The 18,883-nt window shown below is 46.8% G+C and overlaps 2 protein-coding genes across 2 annotated transcripts; one reads left to right on the top strand and one right to left on the bottom strand.

Moving 5' to 3' along the window:
- Positions 1-1,750: 1,750 nt before the first annotated feature.
- ddit3 (DNA-damage-inducible transcript 3) lies at positions 1,751-5,328 on the top strand. Its single transcript, XM_018742307.1, has 4 exons — positions 1,751-1,934; positions 3,831-3,900; positions 4,200-4,407; positions 4,511-5,328. Exons 3-4 carry the CDS (start codon positions 4,252-4,254, stop codon positions 5,210-5,212), a joined length of 858 nt encoding a protein of 285 aa, XP_018597823.1. The 5' UTR covers positions 1,751-1,934; positions 3,831-3,900; positions 4,200-4,251; the 3' UTR covers positions 5,213-5,328.
- Positions 5,329-6,484: 1,156 nt separating this feature from the next.
- On the bottom strand, positions 6,485-18,646 carry mars1 (methionyl-tRNA synthetase 1). Its single transcript, XM_018742355.2, has 21 exons — positions 18,431-18,646; positions 17,212-17,302; positions 16,389-16,467; positions 15,991-16,122; positions 15,578-15,653; positions 15,201-15,376; positions 14,986-15,095; positions 14,732-14,848; positions 14,217-14,420; positions 13,375-13,576; positions 12,652-12,726; positions 12,037-12,207; positions 11,339-11,434; positions 10,588-10,705; positions 10,249-10,462; positions 9,823-9,954; positions 9,577-9,681; positions 9,257-9,452; positions 9,028-9,099; positions 7,457-7,570; positions 6,485-7,025 (listed from the first exon to the last, which is right to left on the bottom strand). The coding sequence occupies exons 1-21, from the start codon at positions 18,540-18,542 to the stop codon at positions 6,876-6,878; spliced, it is 2,742 nt and encodes a 913-aa protein (XP_018597871.1). The 5' UTR covers positions 18,543-18,646; the 3' UTR covers positions 6,485-6,875.
- Between the last annotated feature and the right edge of the window lie 237 nt (positions 18,647-18,883).

Below are 18,883 nucleotides of genomic sequence, written 5' to 3'. Positions count from 1 at the left end.
CCGCTCATTACAATGAATGTTTCAGGGGTAAGGAATTTTATGTCGCCTTATAAAATAAATTATTCGACACCAAAAACCGTCAAAGGCGTTTCCTTCCACAATGCCAGGAGAAGCGGGCTATCCGAAATAACAAACATTTGTAGGTGGAGAACATGAACTATTAGCCTACTCGGCAACAGCCGCCGGTTCCGTGACGTACGAGCGGCGTGTCCTGTCGCGCGCTCGCCGCGCTCCTGGAGACAGTATTTCGCTTTTCTATTCGCTGCCCTCGCGTACATCCCTCTCGCGCTGTTGCTAGGCTATAAACACGGCGCTTTGCACCATGCATGCATTTTGCAGTCACATTTCGGTTACTATGGACATTTGCGCTACTTCGGCGAATAAAAGTAAATGCGGTCATAATTACATTAATGACCGGGTGTGTATTTACTAACCGTTTCATTTTGCTCGCTCTATTATTACCTACTGCGGTATCGCGTCGTGTTTTTTAATTAAAAATTCTCATTCCGTCACTCGCACACACAGAAAGACAAATCTTTTCCTTACGAAATATTTAGTCAAGCCTAATAACTCGTTAAGTTCGGTCAGGTTATAAAACAGCCCGCTTATTACTGCATGGGTCAGAGTCGCTGCTGCTGCTGCTGACTGACCGCTGCGACATTCATTGACCGCTCGAGACAGGCTTCTACGCTTCATACTTTACGTACACCAGTCGCCTCCTGTATTTCCGACATTTTGCGTGGCAAACAGGCCAATTTCTACAGACACAATGGGCTATCTTTAGCTTCGTTGTCTGTAAAACTTTTTTTTTTTTCCTGCATACCAAGTATTTTTCCCTCATTTGGCGATATCAAACCTTAAAGAGTTTATAAGAAACGGTCGGAGAACTATGAAGAAAATAATTCACTGCCGGTGTTGCTTAGCTGTGATAACGAAACGGCTAAATACGAAATACACATATTCCGACCTTAAGCTAAGGAGACTTGTTTAAAGTGTGGATACACATTAAATCCCGGTCAGACACTCAGACCTCATATACACCGGAAGTGAAAGGAAACAAGGAGGTCGTTATCAGATAACTATACCGTATTTCAGAAACAGAAAAAGGTCATCCGTCGACCCATTTTAGTTAACCAGACATTAAAGTACCCGATTTGGTTTTAAAACAAGAAACGACAGGTTCTTCGTGTTTATCGAGTTTCTTTTCATCATGTCCTACCATCATAAAACGACAGGAAAAACGGCATAGCTACACCGAAAGGAAAGTCAAATGTTTGTTGTGTCGATTGCAGCTCTCTCGATAGTCTAAAATTAAGAAAAAAATAACGTTTTTATAATGGCGCGAGTCGAAGGTAATGCAAACGCAAGCAAAATAGATTAGAAACTTTCGAATATCCTTGCATAGTTGTTATGATTTAACGAAAGACTGTTAAATAAAACATGCTCCGATTTTGCCAGTCTTATCTCCGGATGGAAATTGGTTGCCAACGATTGCATCATTCGTTTCATGTGACTCCCATACGCCCCAAATTCGTCCTGGCCGTCTTATGACTGCATCACATCTTTCTTTACACACAAACTATCTTGAACGGGACAACTAGCAATGTCATAAAAACCCCGCCCCTTTTTACCCTATCCATCCATACAGTGAATGTCACCAAGCAAAAGAACTTGACTCTTTGCCGTTGATTGGATAACGTCGATGGCAATCTTCCGTTCGCGGAAAACCTAAGATAGGTTGTGAATTCTCTCCTTCCCTCTTAGTGTTTGGTTGGCCTACTATATATATAAAGATCACCGGGAGTTTCCTAAAATTCACATTCAGTGACTTATACTGAACAATGGTTAACATGAGCTATCAGCAATCTCAACTAAAATACATACATACTCCAAACCCTAGACAGTCGAAAAAGCGAAATAATAAAAGGAAAAGGGTAAGTGATTTTTTTTTTCCCCCCCATTGTGTCATGATATATTACTACTAATTACCGAGGTATTTATGTAACGAAAAAATGCATAACTGTTTTCTTCAAGAATGTTTTCCTGCTCGCCTTCGTGATGTGCTGTGTATTCAGATGCTGAATTGACACGAGTGTACTTGTGATTTGTCCAAGTTGCGATGGTCTGCACACGCTGTGAGAACTTTATGAAAAAGGTGGAAAAGTGGACGGGTTCTGTCTGACTTGGCACCTTTCCCAGATCTGTTTTGGGAGTACAGTTGCCGTTCCCATGTTAAAATGTTGACATGTCTTTTAATAGACGTTTCCTTCAAGCTGCCTGGCCAAAAAAAAAAAGAGAAAAAACTCAGTCACATAACGACATCGTCACGCGTGAAACTTTGACAGGATCTGCTAAAAAATGTGCTGGACTAGTTTTAATACAAGACCAGACGTACTCAGCTAGAACTGTGGATCCGTGTGATAAGCCATCTGTTTGCCTAGGGCATTTTTCTAACGAATTTAATGCGGCTTGCATAGATGTTACTGACCGGGATACTGTACTTGTGTGTTGTGTGTGAAGTGGTGTGAGCGCGCGGGCGGCTCCTGCTGTGTAACGGGACTGTTAAAGGGACCGATGGACGTGCCCGCGCGGGCTCGCGACCTCACTGAAGTGTCGCGCGCTCGCGGCTTCTACTCTTTGTTTTCCTGCTGTACTTTGGTTCCATGACGTAAAACACTACACTCCGGAGGAGTTAAACATTTAATGTACCTGCGTCGAGAAACTGGAAAGCGTCCGTCATGTACAACCATCGGCGAGTTGAGTGGCGACACACGCCGGGCACTTTTGAGTGCAGAACAGTACTGGACGTTGAGCCAGAACAGCATTAGAACCGCGTAACTGGCGACATGATCGGACATGTCAATGTCATTCGACATTTATAGCACTACTAACTTAACGAAGCAGCTGACCCATGAAAGGGAACGTTTTTTTTTTTTTCCTTTTTTTTTTTTCCCTCCAATTGAATGAACTCAGTGACGTTGTGGATAAAGGGCGATAATAAAACTCTTATCTCCGCAAAACTTAACTTGCCGCTGACTCGGATTTAACACAGTCCACTCAGTTCGCGTCAACGTTACTAGCTCGTGCCTCAACCATTCGCTTGACAACTGCCTAACCAGTTCGACACGCAGACGCGTTAATGCCTTTCGGAAATTTCGGAAAGGCTTTCCGCTGGAGAATGACTACACTTCTGGGCTCAATTACGCGCTGACTTAGAGAAGGGGGGCTGTGATGTTGTTACTTAATGCTGAGGTAAAGCGCGGCGTCGCCGCCGCCGCCGCCCACCGTGGACCCTAGTCGAGGCGGCGCGCGCGGTGCTGGAGCTCTCGTGCCGCGCTGCGGCGGCGGTGCCGCCGCCAGACCGGCGCGAGGGGCACTCACGAGCCGCGCGCGTCGATCTTTGTTTACATGAGAGCCGATGACCTAAATTCCGCAACGCGAGAGCTGAACGATCGCGCGGCGCGAACCGTAGTAAACGGAACGTGCGTGCGATCATTTTATTCTCCGACATCAGTTGTCCCGACCCCGTGTGCTATGAATAAGAGTCGCTCTGCTATACCCTGGTTATGGGGAGACGTTTGCTCGCGTCGTGGGACTGGAGTGTTGCCCGAAGCCCCCAGGTGTGCAGGTGGTGGAGCTGCTGGGACACTGGAGTCCCGCTCTCACTCTGCGGTGCTGCAGTGCTGCTCTCCACACAGCGCGCTTCCCTGTAAACGTGTCCATTCACCTGCTGGGTTTCTTTAGTCATCAAATTGCACATCAGCTGTCATTCTGTTAGCCTTGAGTATAGTGCTCATAACTAATTTCTGGTTTCTGTTTTTCTTTTGTAGACTTTTTGGGACAAATTATCTCCGACCACACACCAACAGACTTGATTAACGGGCGATTTTAAAATAGAAGGTAAATTATTAGTAGTATTACTATTTTTTACCAGAACCTCAAGAGTGTTGAATACGTTAATAAATACAATAAACTGAAATGAGGTCTTTGCCCATTACATCATTGTGATGTTATTTTCAATTAGTGCAGTACGCGATCTGTCCACTGGGTGTCACAGTTTCATGTGGCCACTGGAGGAGAAGCAAATAATTCAATGAATTGGTGATCCATTTTAGTAACATTCAGTCATGACCATCCACCCGCTCAGTGCATCTTTAAGATGTGTTTGGGAGAAAAGCTTGCTGTTGTTGATGCTCCAGGTTCAGTGTGTACCTGTGTGGAAGCATATCTGCGTTGCGACTGTGTGGTGAGATGACTGCGGAGTGGCTGCACTTGCCCCCACCGTATCCCCCAGGTGTGGGGCCGTTGTGTGGCGCAGAGCTGGAGGCGTGGTACGAAGACCTGCAGGATATCCTGGGCTCTGACACGGGTGGGGCCAAACATGCCCGCGCCCCACCTGGTCCTGAGGTCAGTTTGTGTGCTCATCTTCTCGTTTTGAAAAGTGCCTCGCTGCTTCTTGTGAGGCGTTGGACTCTGGATGAAATGACCTATCTTTGTCCTTGCGTTTCAGAAGGAGCCAGAGTTTCTGGATGTCCTTGAAAGCTGCTCTCTCACCTGGCTTACAGATGGCCAGGTGTGGGGTGAGGGGGTCCAGCAAGTTGTCGAGGAAGAACCCCAGCAACTGCCCAGTCATGGCTCCTCCTCAGGTTTAAGCCCCCCTGTTGGGGGAGGTGGTGGTGGAGGAGGAGGTGGGAGCGGGAGCGGGGGCGGGGGTGCAAGTGGAGATCTGTTGCCACCAGAGTTCTTTGAGTTGTTGAGTGAAGGCGGGGTTGGCTTGATGGAAGCAGGGGCAGTGGAGGTGAGCAGTGGTTACCTGCCAAGCCAGCAGCCTCCTTCCCCTTCTGCAAGTGAAGAGGAGCTGCCTTCTGCTCATGATGACTCCTCCTGTTCTTCCTCCTCTGCTTCTCAGTCCCCCACCTTAAACAGCTCTCCTCCTCCCTCTCCTCGCTCCCCACCTGCTGTTCTTCCACCACGGCTGGGAAAACGCAAGAGATGCACGGAGAAAGGTGGGGTCATCTCCAGCACCTCGGCCTCCAGGTCCTCTACTTCAGCAAAGAAGAGCAGGAGAGAGAGGGAACAGGAGAATGAAAGGAAGGTGCAGGAGCTGACTGATCAGAACGAGCGACTGAAAGCAGAGATTGAGAGATTGGGAGAGGAAGTGCAGAGAACACGGCGAGCCCTCATTGAGAGACTGGTCAACACTCGAAAGTGAGGGTGCGGGGCGGTGCAGAAGGGAGCGTGTGGAGAGGTAGGGTAGTTTAACATCGTGATTGTGGCGTGGATGGTTAGGGAAGGTCGAGGACAATAACAGGGAGATTCACATGGATTGAGACAAAGTTCATGAAGGAAAGAACTTGTGAGCCATAGCTGAGTGCAGTGGTGAGAAGGTAGTAAAGGCAACTGGAAAATGGAGTGGCGTAGCAAATACGATGGATACTTGGAGAAAGGGCAGGAAAGATGAGCTTCTCTAGTGAAAATGGTGAACGCAACTGTGGTGTCAATGAAAGAGATGGAATGGTGCTGGAATTCGGTCAGAAATGGTCAACTTCCTGGAATATCTGTTGTGTAGGAACGTAAATGGGTTTTACATCCTAAACGTTTGTGCTTTTGGAGAAATGTGGCTATGGACAATGTACTCAGAGTAATAATGGGTGGAATAATTGAAAGGCATTTGTTTGAAGAAAGGTGTATGCAGGTCGTTTTCAATGTATTTGTAGTGTCGCTAAAATCACCCATATCCTTACCTATCCTCTTGTAAACAAATATTAAGGGCTTTAATATTAATACGGTGTCCCTCGGTTCGGTGGTAAGTGAGATCGGCGATGAGCGCGACTCGATGGGGTAACTTACCAGCTCACGACTGTGCTTGTTTTGAATGAATGTATGAATGTTGGAAAGAATGAGATGATTTTTCTAGTACTTTTTATGCAGTAACCACTCTGCCTAGTGTACTGGGTGTGGGATTGGGGTGGAGCGGGATCATACTAATGGGTGCGAGTGCCTGTGCAGGTGGTAGGCGGACTGCCCTCCTCCTTTCAGTTAAGAAAGGGTTAAAGGGGCAGCAGTTTTTGCCACCTTATTCTGCACCTATTTTTTTATAGTACCTTCTTAAAGGCATCATTTAATTCAGTACCTTTATTCATATTAATACATTTAATTCATTTAAAATGTATATTCTTAATGTAGACAACTGCATGTTACTGCAAAATTACTGTAACCAAAAAAATGCTACTTTAGAAGCATATTATTAGGAAGTTGGGATTATTGTACTGTACCTGTGCATTTACTATTAAAGTTGCATTTTATTTCAGATGGAGTCTTCTTTCCATTCATTACTAGGAGAGTGTGTGTGTGTGTGTGTGTGTGTGTGTGTGTGTGTGTGTGAGAACAGGAAAAAAAAAAAAACAATCGTGGAATATTTATCGACTGGTACTGTCCCCAAACCCAGTTTGCTCAACTACTCTCAGAAGGCACAGATGTTGGCGACAACTTCAATTTATTTTCATTGTGCAAAAAAACAGTGGTACTGTGTTGACAGCAAAGATGACAGAAGACCAATTATAAATTTATACAAGAGTTGATGAATGTAGAAAACATTTGGTGTATTGGTCTCTCCCTTGATTAATTTACATATTTGTGCAATCAACTGCTTTTGGTACAAAGACCTAAAATGCAGGCTCCAAAAAGCCATGTGTATCAGTTCCACCCAGCTGCTTTAACATCTGTCTGGCTGTTTCAACATGTCCACACTGATTCTGGAAACCCAATTGGTGCACATTCTGCTTCCTTCTTCCCTCCATTTCTCTTACTTCCTACTTGTGCTTGGAGCTGCCTTTTCGTGTTCCTTCCTTCATGTCTTCCACGGCCTCAGTCTATCATTTCTTCTTGCCTTTCTGTGGGGATGGTTCAGGGTTCTTGCCCTCTGCTGCCGCCAGCTGCTTCTTCAGCTGGAGCAGTTTCGCAACCTCCGCAGTAATCAGGGTCTTCTCTGCTTTTTGGGCCTTAAGAGCGCGCACTCTGTCACCCTGAAACAGTAAAACGAGCGTTAACCACCAAGAACGGGATCTGCTCGTGCTGCACGCAGCATGTTTGTAGTCTGTACGCAATTCCTCGTCCTCATGGAGGTCTAAAGGTGCCTGACGTGTCTCCAGTTCATCTCTCTGCCAGCCCTTTCCTACACGGAGCCAAGTGGAGCAGTGTGGGTGGTACAAGCACCAAACGGAGGAGTGACACAGCCCTCACAACTGGCAAACAGCCTGAACTACTTGTGTACATCTGAGGAGCTGAAGCCAAATCTGTCCAAGTACCAGCCTGTTCTGCTACTATGGGCTTCTAGCCACAATCCACGCATGGATGACCTGGACCTGAACCTTGATCTGGGTGCAAGCGGTTTAACCTGCCTTTCAAATTAATGCAAGACCACATGTATACCTTTAATCTTCTGTTACTGTGTTACCTGCTCTGCCACTTCCTGTAGCAGCTGCTTTGCCCTTTCAGGATTGGCAGAGGTCTCGATAGTAGCGGAAGGTGAAGCGGGAACGGTGGCGGCTGCAGGTGCAGCAGATTGTATCTGAAAATGAAAGAAAGTCACTTGTGAGTGTAACGGCACGCAGATACTCATACCAAACTTAAATTCCTCAGTCCAGTTAACAGATCAACCACACAAAAAAGGGACAATGCCCTAACAACCGATGTGTGTGTACTCAAGAGAATGCTAAAATGATCACCCTGTTAAAACACACCACCCGAAATCAAAATCTCATGCAGCAACTTTACTGCAGTGTTAGAACAGTGCTGATCCACTGATGAAACAATAATGCTGGGCAGGAAAATCAGAACATGCAGAAGAAGCAACCGTTGCACCCGCCCAGATACCTGCTTTTTAGGCTCATCTTCCTCCTCCTTGCAACAAGAAGGGAGAACAAAGCAAAGAGTATAAGGCATGAAATTGTGCGGAAGGACAGAGAGAAATTAGGGAAAATGTACAGGTAATCCTCGATTTAAAACACGTCTTTTAGGACAACCCAAACTCTCAACAGCCGTTCCATCAATCTCATTATTTTCAAGTCGTGACGAACGCCGTCTACTGTACGATAACATCGGCTGCCGCAAGACATCCGTATTTACATTTATTTATTTAGCAGACGCTTTTGTCCAAAGCGATGTACATCTCGGCAAAAGTACAATTTATGCATTACATTAAGAGAAGGAGACATAGCTGCAGACTTGAAAGTCTCAAGCAAACCTAGTTTGTTCCCTACCACTTGCTGCACTGAGGTTCATCGTTCGAGTAGCTGCATAAAACACAGGATAGATAAATCCTGATGCCCTCTTTTTTTTCCCCTTTTTTTTTTTTTTTTAAATATTCTAAGATATAAAAATACTCAAGTACAATGCCGGCCTAGTGGCTGAATAAAGGTTGTATCGGGGGATGCTCATGAAGTTACGATGCACGCACCGTAACGTCACGCATATTTCTAATGAACGCTGTGCCTGTCGGCGATCACATTTTATTTACAAAAAAAAGTTTCATTTGCAGAACATTTCAGTTGTGATTCCACTCAAGTTACTTTGATAAAATGGCTAGAAAACGATAATGTGAGTATTTGGGTGGTGCAGAAAAGCAAAAGCTAAATAAAGCTTTTTACAAGAAAATGATAGCGCAGCGTGAGAAACCAATCACAGTACTGTTCTCTGTGTGTGTGCATATATATATATATATATATATATATATATATATATATATATATGTATGCACACACGCACACACACAGATATTCTATCTTAGTATTATTTTAACACAAAATGTGAAATTAGTGAAAAATTGGGTGGAGTAACTGAAAACAAACCCCTATTATACAACGTAGCATTGATGCGGGTTAACTGTTTATTCATCCACGTGTAGCGAGGTCGTCGGTTCAGAATTCCGTTGAAGTAAAGGACTACCTGCACTGGAGAAGAGCTCTGACAGCGTCACCGTGACAACACGGGCAAACCTCCGAGAAACGAGAACCGCCGCGCACTGACCTGCTGACCACCGAACCGCCGCTTAAGACTCTCAATCTGCTCGGCTTCCAGTTTCTGGAACAACGGACTGATCTAGAAGAACGGGAAGGTGAGAGGAGTGACGCGTTAGTGATATGAAAATAAACACACAGGAGGCAACCAAAAAAAAAAAAAAAAAAAAAAAAAACGAAAAGCCACAACCACCTCTACCCTCCCCACGCCCACGATCCTCGTGAGATGGTCTCCTCACCGTGCCGATGCGATGTCCGGCAGGCAGCGTGCAGACGAAACTGCCGGCGCCCTGAAACATGGCGTCCGCACAGTTGGCCGGAGCGCACAACTGCTCGCGGATGGTCGCGCTCACAGCCGGCATGTACGGCCGCAGCATTGCGGACAGCAGACAGGCCACGTTCACAGACACGCCCGTCACAGTACCTGCTCGTAGCCTACAGGGCGCAGGGGGTTTAAGCAGAACGAGCGACTGTCGTCAAGGAGTCTATGCCGCAGTATGGATTCGGGGCTCATTTTGAAAATGGAAAAACGGGATGTATAGAGAAGGGCAAAACTTACCTGTCTTCATCCCCTCCTTTGATCTTCTTCCAGGGTTCATTCACTTGAATATACTGGTTACCATGGCGAGAAATGTTCAGGATGCACTTAAGAGCATCACGTATTCTACAGGAGGGAACAATTGAGGGGTTGATGTTGCCTTATTAAGCTGTAGGATGATTTGTTACACAAAACTAATCAGGTGACTTTAAATCAAGCCGCTCAACATAAAAGAATATGTATGCGCGCGCACACTCTCTCACTCACCTGACCCGGTCGAGCAGCTGAATGTACTGCCGCAGCTCGAAGCCCACCTGTGCCAGCAGCCGCTTGTCCTCCTGCTGCAGCTCCATCTGGGGTACGCGCCCCTCGAAGAACTTACTCGCAAACATTCCCGCCCTACGGAGATAAGCCCGCCGAGCGGCAGCGGAGCGAGGCGTGAGCCGTTCACACTCACACTACAGCCGTTTATCAGTCATACTGTCCATACTCATTTATCATACCCATATGTGTCATATCATATAACCGTTGAAACAGTGGCCTTATTCAAGGTTATTACCAGTACTAGCACTCCGCTCAGGACTTATAACTTACACCTTTTTTACTCAGTGCCCCTAAGCTGTAGAAGGTGTAGGGTGATGCTGGATGGCTTCAGCAGCAGAGTGCCAGCCTCTGACCCCCGGGTGAACGCACCTGTTGATGAAGTTGCCCAGGTTGTTGAGCAGCTCGGAGTTGTTCTTCAGCGCCATGTCGGCCCAGGAGAAGGCAGAGTCCTGGCCCTCAGGCCGCAGATAAAGCAGGTAAAAGCGCCACACATCGGAAGGGATGTCCGTGTCTTTGGCCATGTCCCCGAACACACCCACACCCCGGCTTTTGGAGAACTTCGTATCCTCGTAGTTCAGGTATTCTGGGGGGGGGAGGGTGAGAGTGCACGTCCACTTGGTACAGTTCGCACTGTGCGGCGTGTTGCCTCAAGTCACATTTCAGCGCTTGGGCTTCAGGCGGTTCAGTTGGTTCGTAGGTGAGTGTTACCTGTGGCAATGAGGTTGCTGACAAGTGTGTAGTTATCCTGGGCACCAAGCAGCGAGCAGGGGAACACCACGCTGTGGAAGGGAACGTTGTCTTTGGCCATGAAGTTGTAGAGCTCCACCTGGGAGAAGAAGGACAAATAAACATGCAGTATGTTTCTCTCTTCCGTTTATAAAGTGAGAACTTTCCATTGATACTTGCACCTGCCTACAGTGGGACACACTCCTAGATATACACTGTATGGTACCGTTACTTGTATAAAGAGAGTGTACATTAATGTATCGCAGGTTTGCTGTAATTCCCCACGTTGCTATGATCTGCTGAAGTCTCTCGTGCAACTGAATGGGGACATTCAGACTCCCTTACAAGACTGCGGAGATTTTTTTTCCCCATGAAGCAAAATCTAGAACCACATTTTCAAGCTAATTATAGAGATCCCAGCAGAATTCTTCATTAGAAACTTCACAGCAGGAAAAAAAAAAAGAAAACAAAAACAAAACAAAATTGTCATTGTTGCAAACCAGAATTTAATTACCGAATTAAAACAGGTCTGTCCCATATCAGAGGAACCAAGCTGGAAATGTGCATTAGAAACAGATATTGTACAAATACTGTATAATACCGCATTGATTCATCATCTAGATGTATAATACCACATCTGATTCATCATCTAGATGAATCAAAACTCACACAATCTCACACCATCACTCCTCATTGTGTGAGTTTTGATTCACCTAGATGAAAACCAAGGTACCTTTTCTGGATTCTTCCACCACTTCTCCCATTCATCAGTGTAGCTGGCAGTGATGGAAAGGTAGCCGATGGGAGCGTCAAACCAAACGTAGAACACCTACGAGTGCGAAGGAAGGGCAAACAAACGTTTGTCAGTAGTTATTTTTCGCCTACAGTTAAACACTGCAGCATCTCATCCCGCGTATAAACACAGCAAGTCTCCAGTATAAGTTGCATTCCTTAATTTAGCTGATGCTTTTCTCCAAAGCGACTTGCAATGTTACGCATCTAACAATTACATACCCATTTATATAGCTTGACAATTTCTTTTTTTACTGGAGCAATTTAGGGCAAGTACCTTGCTCAAGGGTAATACAGCTGGAAGCGAGATTCAAACCTGCGACCTTGGGGTCCAAAGGCAGCGGCTCTAACCACTACGCCACCAGCTGCCCCTAGATTAGAAGGAAAGCGAGCTCCTCTTAGCTTTTGACACTCATGAAATCGACAACGTGGCAAGTTTTCAAGGCATTTCATGCTGCTCTTTGATCCACGTATAAAGGATGCTCCTCGCTATTACATCAGCCTTGGCCTGCAAGGAGCCAACAAGTACGTAAAAAGGGCTTTTTCCACCGAATCAACATCGTGCTGCGCAAAGAATAAACTGTCGCTTCGGTTACACTGCGATCCCCACCAGACTGGGCGAAGCGCCTCGTTCCTCACCTTGCCCGAGAAGTCGGGGTGCGGCACGGGCGTCCCCCACCGAAGGTCCCTGGTGATGCAGCGCGGTTTGAGGCCGTCCCGTAGCCAAGAGCGTGTGATGTGTCGTGCGTTGCTGGTCCAGTTCCCCGTGCTCATAGACTGCTCCAGCCACTGCTCCAACTGGGACTCTAACTGGAGAGGCAAGGGAGCCCGAATACGAAATTATCAAGAACCGCCCGTCTAACGCGGGGTTTCGGTGGTCCGGACTCTGTCCCACATTCAGAGGATGTGAAGTAGGGTAAACCCTGGACAGGACAACATTCCATTGGAGGGAAATTTTTTTTCTTTCTCTCTCTCTCTCTCTCTCTCTCTCTCACACACACACACACACACACACACACACACAAAGGCCTATTCAGATTACAAAACCCCCCGAAACACGTTTGGACCGTAGCAGGGAAGTCACACGAACACAGGGAGAACAGGTGAACCGCTCACACGCTGCTGTAGATTCGAACCTACGTCTGAACCCAGGAGCCGTGAAACACCTGCGTGTCACCCGCCATGTCACCATGCTGCTCTACTACATGTTAATAATATAAAACAGCGGCAATCATAAGCGATTTCTCTCCTTACCTTGGGCAGGTCTAGGAACAAGTGAGCGGAGGAGCGAACAACAGGCGTCCTCTTGCACACCTTACACTGGGGGTCCTGAGAAGGATACCAAGAGCCGTGAATTCCTTCTTTTCTTCGCAGGACGCTCTCCGACGCCTCCGCCAAACGTTTCAAAAGCACCCAGGCGTGACTCGATCTTGCCATCAGTTCCGTTTCTCGTACGAGCGATAAGACGGCGCTGGTTAACGCTTGTATCCATGCTGCCATTTCCTGTGGCATCGCGGTAGAATCGCACTCGGAGCACATCACCCCCTTCCCTGCGGTTTCAAACGTTTCTGCTCTACCCTGACGTAACTTATCTGATTAATTTCCAGCCAAAGAGAAATATTCGCGATGACACTTTTGACAGAAATCGAGCCTTGACTGCGTATATTTACAAGCAACGACATGTGAGACGCATAATTGGTTTTTCACAAAACGTCCTCGCTAGCTTTAATATTACACTCAGACTGCCGTCTTCTGCACCGCTTAAATTTCTACCGTTGCCCGTGGCAACTGTCAAGCTGCTTTAAAAAAAAAAAAAAGAGAGAAAAACCCTTTGCAACGTGAACTCAGCTTTCCGCGAGCTTCAGCTGTGTCATAGCGCTGCTATGTGATGTGGCTCCGTCAATCAGCTTTCAGAAACAATTTCTCAGACGAACAAGTCCCGGATATCCCGAAACGAGATTGCCTTCGACAACTGACCTTGAGTTCCACGGCGTTGATGAGGCGGCCGCACTTGTCACACTGGTCCCCGCGGGCCTCAGGGTAGCGGCAGTTGGGACAGATGCCCTCCACGAAGCGATCGGCCAGGAAACGCTGGCAGTTCTCGCAATGCAGCTGATCCACCGTGTCTGGGATGAGAAAGCCTCTGTCGTAGAGCCGCCAGAAGATATCCTGCGCTATCCTGGGCGAGGAGAGGTCACGGCAACGGTCACTGTCTGCAGCTCTGCTCCATGCTCAGTTATCAATTAACCAATTTTTAAAAAAAAAAAAAAAAAAAAAAAAAAAACCTTCTTAACTGATTTCATCCAGGGACTTACAGCTCCAATCACTGTCGCAAGTGGATCTTTTCACATTTCCATTTATTCATTTAGCTGACACTTTCCTCCAAAAAGACTTACAATGTTAAGCTACTTTACAATTATTTACCCGTTTATACAGCTGAGGACTTTTTTACTGGAGCAATTTACGGTAAGCACCTTGCTCAAGGGTACTACTTCAAACCTGTGACATTTGGGTCCAAAGGCAACAGCTCTAACCACTACACTACCGGTTTTTTCCTAAAGCAATTGAGTTCTTGCACGTTGCTTGCAGGTGAAGCACACAGGTTTAAAAAAATTAATTTAAAAAAAAAAAAAAAAAAAAAGCAATAAAAGTTCACTCCTGAGACTCTTCACCTGGCAAAACACAAGGCCACAAATGCGTGAGTTTAACCACTACAATTCCTGGCGCTAAATACCTACCGCACTACAAGAACAGATCAATATTTCCCGTATCAAAAGAAATCGCACACGTGCTCGTGCGGACGCGACCGATCTCCTTACTCCGTCTGCTTCTCGGTCGTGGTGCGACCGAAGTGATCAAAGTCGATCTGGAACCACTTGTAAATGCTGGCGTGTACAGCGTGGTACTTGTCGCAGATCTCCTGCGGCGACAGGCCTTCCTCCCGCGCCTTGTTCTCCGTGGCCGTGCCGTACTCGTCCGTGCCGCAGACGAACAGCGCGTTCCAGCCTCGTAGCCGCCCGTACCTGACGGATGAGCAGACCCGCGTCAGAGGCGGCCCGCTGGCCGCGGCTTCTACACCGAACGCTCCGACGGCGTGACCCGGGGCGCTCGCCAATTTGCGCGCGCTCGATCGCAGCGGGAGCTGCGGAGCTCACATTTTGAACATTTTCCTTTCGCCCATTTTATACTGCACTAATCCAATAATAATATGCTCAAATGGAAACATTACAACTCTGCGATCGTGACCTCGGCATCTTCGATGGCGGCTGCAGCCACAGAGGGGTCACGGAAGACCGGAGAGGCGACGGAAGCAGCCGCCGGCAGAGGACGCTACCTGGCGAAAACGTCCGCGCTGAGTACGCAGCCGATGATGTTGCCCAGGTGCGGGACGTTGTTGACGTAAGGCAGCGCGCTGGTGATGAGGACGTTCCGCTTTCCCTCCTGCGGCAGACTGACGAGAGTTGCACGTCCGCGGTTAGCACGGCTCCGCTACAGCGCAGGTACTGGAGAATGGCTTGGCTACGATCGCACAGCGAAACGCACACGCGAACACACGCGACTTGAGAATCGGGGCTGCAGGAAGCTCACATGGGATGCCGTCTCTCTGCAGGGGTGGGGCGGTCTGCCAAGCCACGGCTCCAAGTGGCGCCGGCCGCCTGAATCTCCTCATCAGTCATCTCACGCTCAGCATCCTCCTCCTGAAATCCATTTGACAACACAGTCAGATGGTATCCTCACGGTAAACACCGGGCGTAAACCCGTACCTCTCTCGGTCACCATCGCTTCGCCTCTCGCGTCGTCACCTCGGCCCGGTTGCACAGCGGAGCGTTTCGGCATCGGGCGGGGGGCAGCGGCTGCTTCTGCAAGAAGCGCTTGAGCGACTCCAGGCTCTTTTGCTGCTGCACACGCTGGGCCACGGTCTGACATACGGGGAGCGCATTCACCTGCTCGAACCACCTGGCCACACACTGCAGCTTGTCTACAAGAAAGAGATGCACATCAAATGCAGGTACACAATGGAATGTCAAACTACACACACACACACACACACACATATATATATATATATAAGGATTGAACACAAATCAATCTGTAATTACTATTGTTCTTATTTATTATTAATAATAATATATTGTATAATGACAATGAAAACAGAGTAATTAAAAGATTAAATACTCACCTGGCAGGAAGCTGGAGTTGGACAATAAAGGATAGAGTGCCGCCCACAGAACAATGTCTACCACTGTTGCCTCCTCCTATAAAAAATATTAATTTGTAATAAATAAAGTTTAAAAAAAAAAAAAAACACACACAGTTGGTGTCAGCAATAGCTGGCAGTGAGAATCACATGAAAAATTACATCCTGATGTCAATGAAATAGTGACAAAATGGAATAGTAAGTGGCAAGAAGAACCACGTGAGGAGGAGGAGCTGTTAAGGACAGGGCCTTGTACCCTCACTGTTGCTGGTTCAAGCCCTACACCCCTTGTACCGCTGTAGTACCTCTCAGTAAGGTACTTATGATGAAGTGCTCCAGAAAAACACCGAAATACTTCGCGTGAGCTCGTGACAGTCGGTAGAGGGTCGACGTACTGCAGCGAGGAACGGAGTGGCTCCTTTGCTCAGGCGTTGCTCCATGTAGGTGAGATGTCCTTCGAGGGTGTTTGCAGCCTCCGTCATCTTCCCCAGCAGTACACACTGGTAAAGGGCCTGCATCAGGGCAGGCTACAGGGGACGCAACGGGCAGCGAGTAAAGCGAAGATACAACATGCAACAGGGACATGTGCCATTCAGTACGAACACGGCAAACCAAGAGGGGCTGCAGAGGTTAAGAAACTGAATTTTTAATCAAATCTCTGCAAGTGCTTAGGCTACATTTAAAAAAGGAAAGAAAAAAAAAAAAACTGTACAAAATATTTTTGTGAAAGCTGTATAAAGTGCTCGGTAAAGTTGTTACGCAAAGGAACACAAATAAATAAAAATAACTACACCTGAAGTTCTGCTGCCTCCCATTCCAGCCACTGACTAGTCAGATCGCAGACGTCCCGTCCGCTAACTTCTAAAAAGTACCTGCGAACCAGAAACGGGTAACTGCACGAGGAAAAAAACTGGCACAACAGACCTTCTCTGTAAACATGACCACATGGTGTAGATGGGAGATCAGGGAGATGCGAATCTCAGAAACAGAGAATCTCTTAAAACTCCCAACAACCGACTGGTTTTTGACGCAACATTTATTTATTATTTGGACGGTAGATCCGCAACCAGAATGCTGTAACCAAGAACGCTGAGGATGAATAACGATGTTATCGTCATACAAAGTTTTAAGCTGGACGTGTGGGGAAAAAAAAACAGGACAGCACTTTCATGTGTACCCCAGCCTAAACCTGCTTTAGTACAGGAATGAATTTTAATAATCTCTGATCTCCTCTGAGCACAATGAAGATACGATGATAATTTCCCAGGTGACTCGGGTGACATTTTGACGTCGGTAATTCCCCGTCTGACCTTAATGAAACTAACCCTCCAAACTCCTAAAGAACTGACAAATTTAAATGGAGATTAAACCTCAGTTTTTCCCAGGTAACTTCTTAACAGAGCTACAGGAGAAAGAGCACGGGAGAGGAACCTGTACGGACGCTGCTTAGTTTTAAAGGCGAATGAATAAATAAATGAATCAAGAGAAATAGGGAAAAAAAAAAATACATAATTTGAATCCGAATGAATCCGGGAGCGTACTAAACTGTCTGAATACGAGGTACGGTACAAAGCTGTCGTTGGTGCCGTCTAGGGATCTGACCGCAGAGCACTCACAGGCAGATGGGATTGGCTTTGAAAAGGTGTTGTCCGCACGGCAGCAGCAGGACCGGTCGCACCGGGTGGCTCAAAAAGGGTACCAGTCGTTCTGAAAAGAAAGGAGAGCAAACTGGCCGGTCACAGCAGCACACTCCTTTGACCCCCCCCCTACAAATAAAGTTCAACTGTCACAGCATATTTTTTGACTGGGATCCTTAATAACTGATAAACACAACACCGCTCTTAGCATTACATGTATTCATTTAGCAGATGCTTTTCTCCAAAGCGACGTACATTTCAGAGAAAATACAATTTGTGCATCACATTAGGGGAAAAAGACACGGCTGCAGACGTGCGACTCTTAAGTAAACCTAGTTTGTTACTTTCCACTTGATGCACCGATGTTCATCGCTCGAGTAGGTGCATAAAAGGCCGGACAGATGAATCCTGACAACCTTCCTACAATTTTTTAAATTTTTTTTACTGGAGCAATTTAGGGCAAGTACCTTGCTCAGGGGTACTACAGCCAGAGGTGGGAATCGAACCTGCAACCTTCGGCTTGAAAGGCAGTAACTCCAACCACTACGCTACCAGCTGCCCCGTACGCCTTGTTACCACACGAACCAGTCCACGTGTAGGCAATGTAATGCAATTGTGGTTCAATCGGATCAGACCTGCTGAGAATAAAAAGGAAATAAAAAAAAAAAAAAAAAAAAAAACATAATCCGGATGGAGGAGTGGGTGGGGGAGGATGGTGATCTCCAGCCTTATGGATACATGCCAGATGGTGCCCGGCCTTAGTCATTACAAAGCTCGCAAGTGTCTAACAGCTGGGAGATCCAGCCAAACTGCATGGAGTCTCTGGCTGTCGGGGGTGATGGATCAGAGGTGCTCACAACTTCACACTTCAAAGATCAATTGAGGAATCATAGTTTCTCACTCCTAGAGTAAAAACTGGGGGTGAATGATCATCATTTAGAAGAAACTGCACACTGACTGAACCAACTTATGTGAGACTACAATCTCACACTGTACACAGTCACAGTGTGTGGGATGAGTATTTTCCATCCGCTGATGTTATTTACGCACAAGTACAAATGTTTATCACCTGTAGTACAGGTTTGGCTTATAAACTTAAACTTAAAGTAACTTGCTGAAACACTAACTAACTAACCCAGATGGTCAATCAATCAATGTGGAAGCTCTGCGCCTCCGAGCTGCTCCGGTTCCCACTCACCGTCATCGCTGGCGTGACAGATGTCACACTTCACTCCAGTCAGCTCCGCTACTGCCAGCACTTTCAGACAATGTGGATTACCATCGCTAACAAAAAGCTTCATTTCGCTCATTTTTCGCTTCCAGCACAGCCCGCTGAATAAAAGTGTAAGGTTGTGGCTGTTTCAACGTGCAACTTCGCCGGTAAAACCTAGGAACACTGTGCGTCTGATGCAACGATGACCCAATTGCCAATGGCGAATATTGTAGTTTTAGACACCTACTGAGTCCTTTGAAAAGAAAAGCCTGTCGGCACTCTATAAACTACATTTCCCACATACATTCTTCATCACGCGTTAGCGTAGGGAAGCGTTCTGAAACACAGTAACTCTGATTGGGTCGCTGAAGTCACAAGGAGAGTGTTGACCAATAGGAACTAACTTTTCACGAAGCGGTTTAACCAAACATTCGACAG

Source organism: Scleropages formosus, chromosome 22 (genome assembly GCF_900964775.1).
Source record: "Scleropages formosus chromosome 22, fSclFor1.1, whole genome shotgun sequence".
Classification (NCBI taxonomy): domain Eukaryota; kingdom Metazoa; phylum Chordata; class Actinopteri; order Osteoglossiformes; family Osteoglossidae; genus Scleropages; species Scleropages formosus.
Note: the sequence above shows the minus strand (reverse complement) of the source record. Positions and strands in the feature narration are given on the sequence as shown.

Coding starts and splice junctions, on each gene's coding strand:
- ddit3 (XM_018742307.1), top strand. CDS start 4,252: ATGACTGCGGAGTGGCTGCACTTGCCCCCACCGTATCCCCCAGGTGTG. Junction 4,408..4,510: donor GCGCCCCACCTGGTCCTGAG/GTCAGTTTGTGT, acceptor CTTGCGTTTCAG/AAGGAGCCAGAGTTTCTGGA.
- mars1 (XM_018742355.2), bottom strand. CDS start 18,542: ATGAGCGAAATGAAGCTTTTTGTTAGCGATGGTAATCCACATTGTCTG. Junction 9,955..10,248: donor CTGGGCAACTTCATCAACAG/GTGCGTTCACCC, acceptor TTATCTCCGTAG/GGCGGGAATGTTTGCGAGTA. Junction 7,571..9,027: donor GGCGGTTCGGTGGTCAGCAG/GTCAGTGCGCGG, acceptor TTTCATTTTCAG/ATACAATCTGCTGCACCTGC.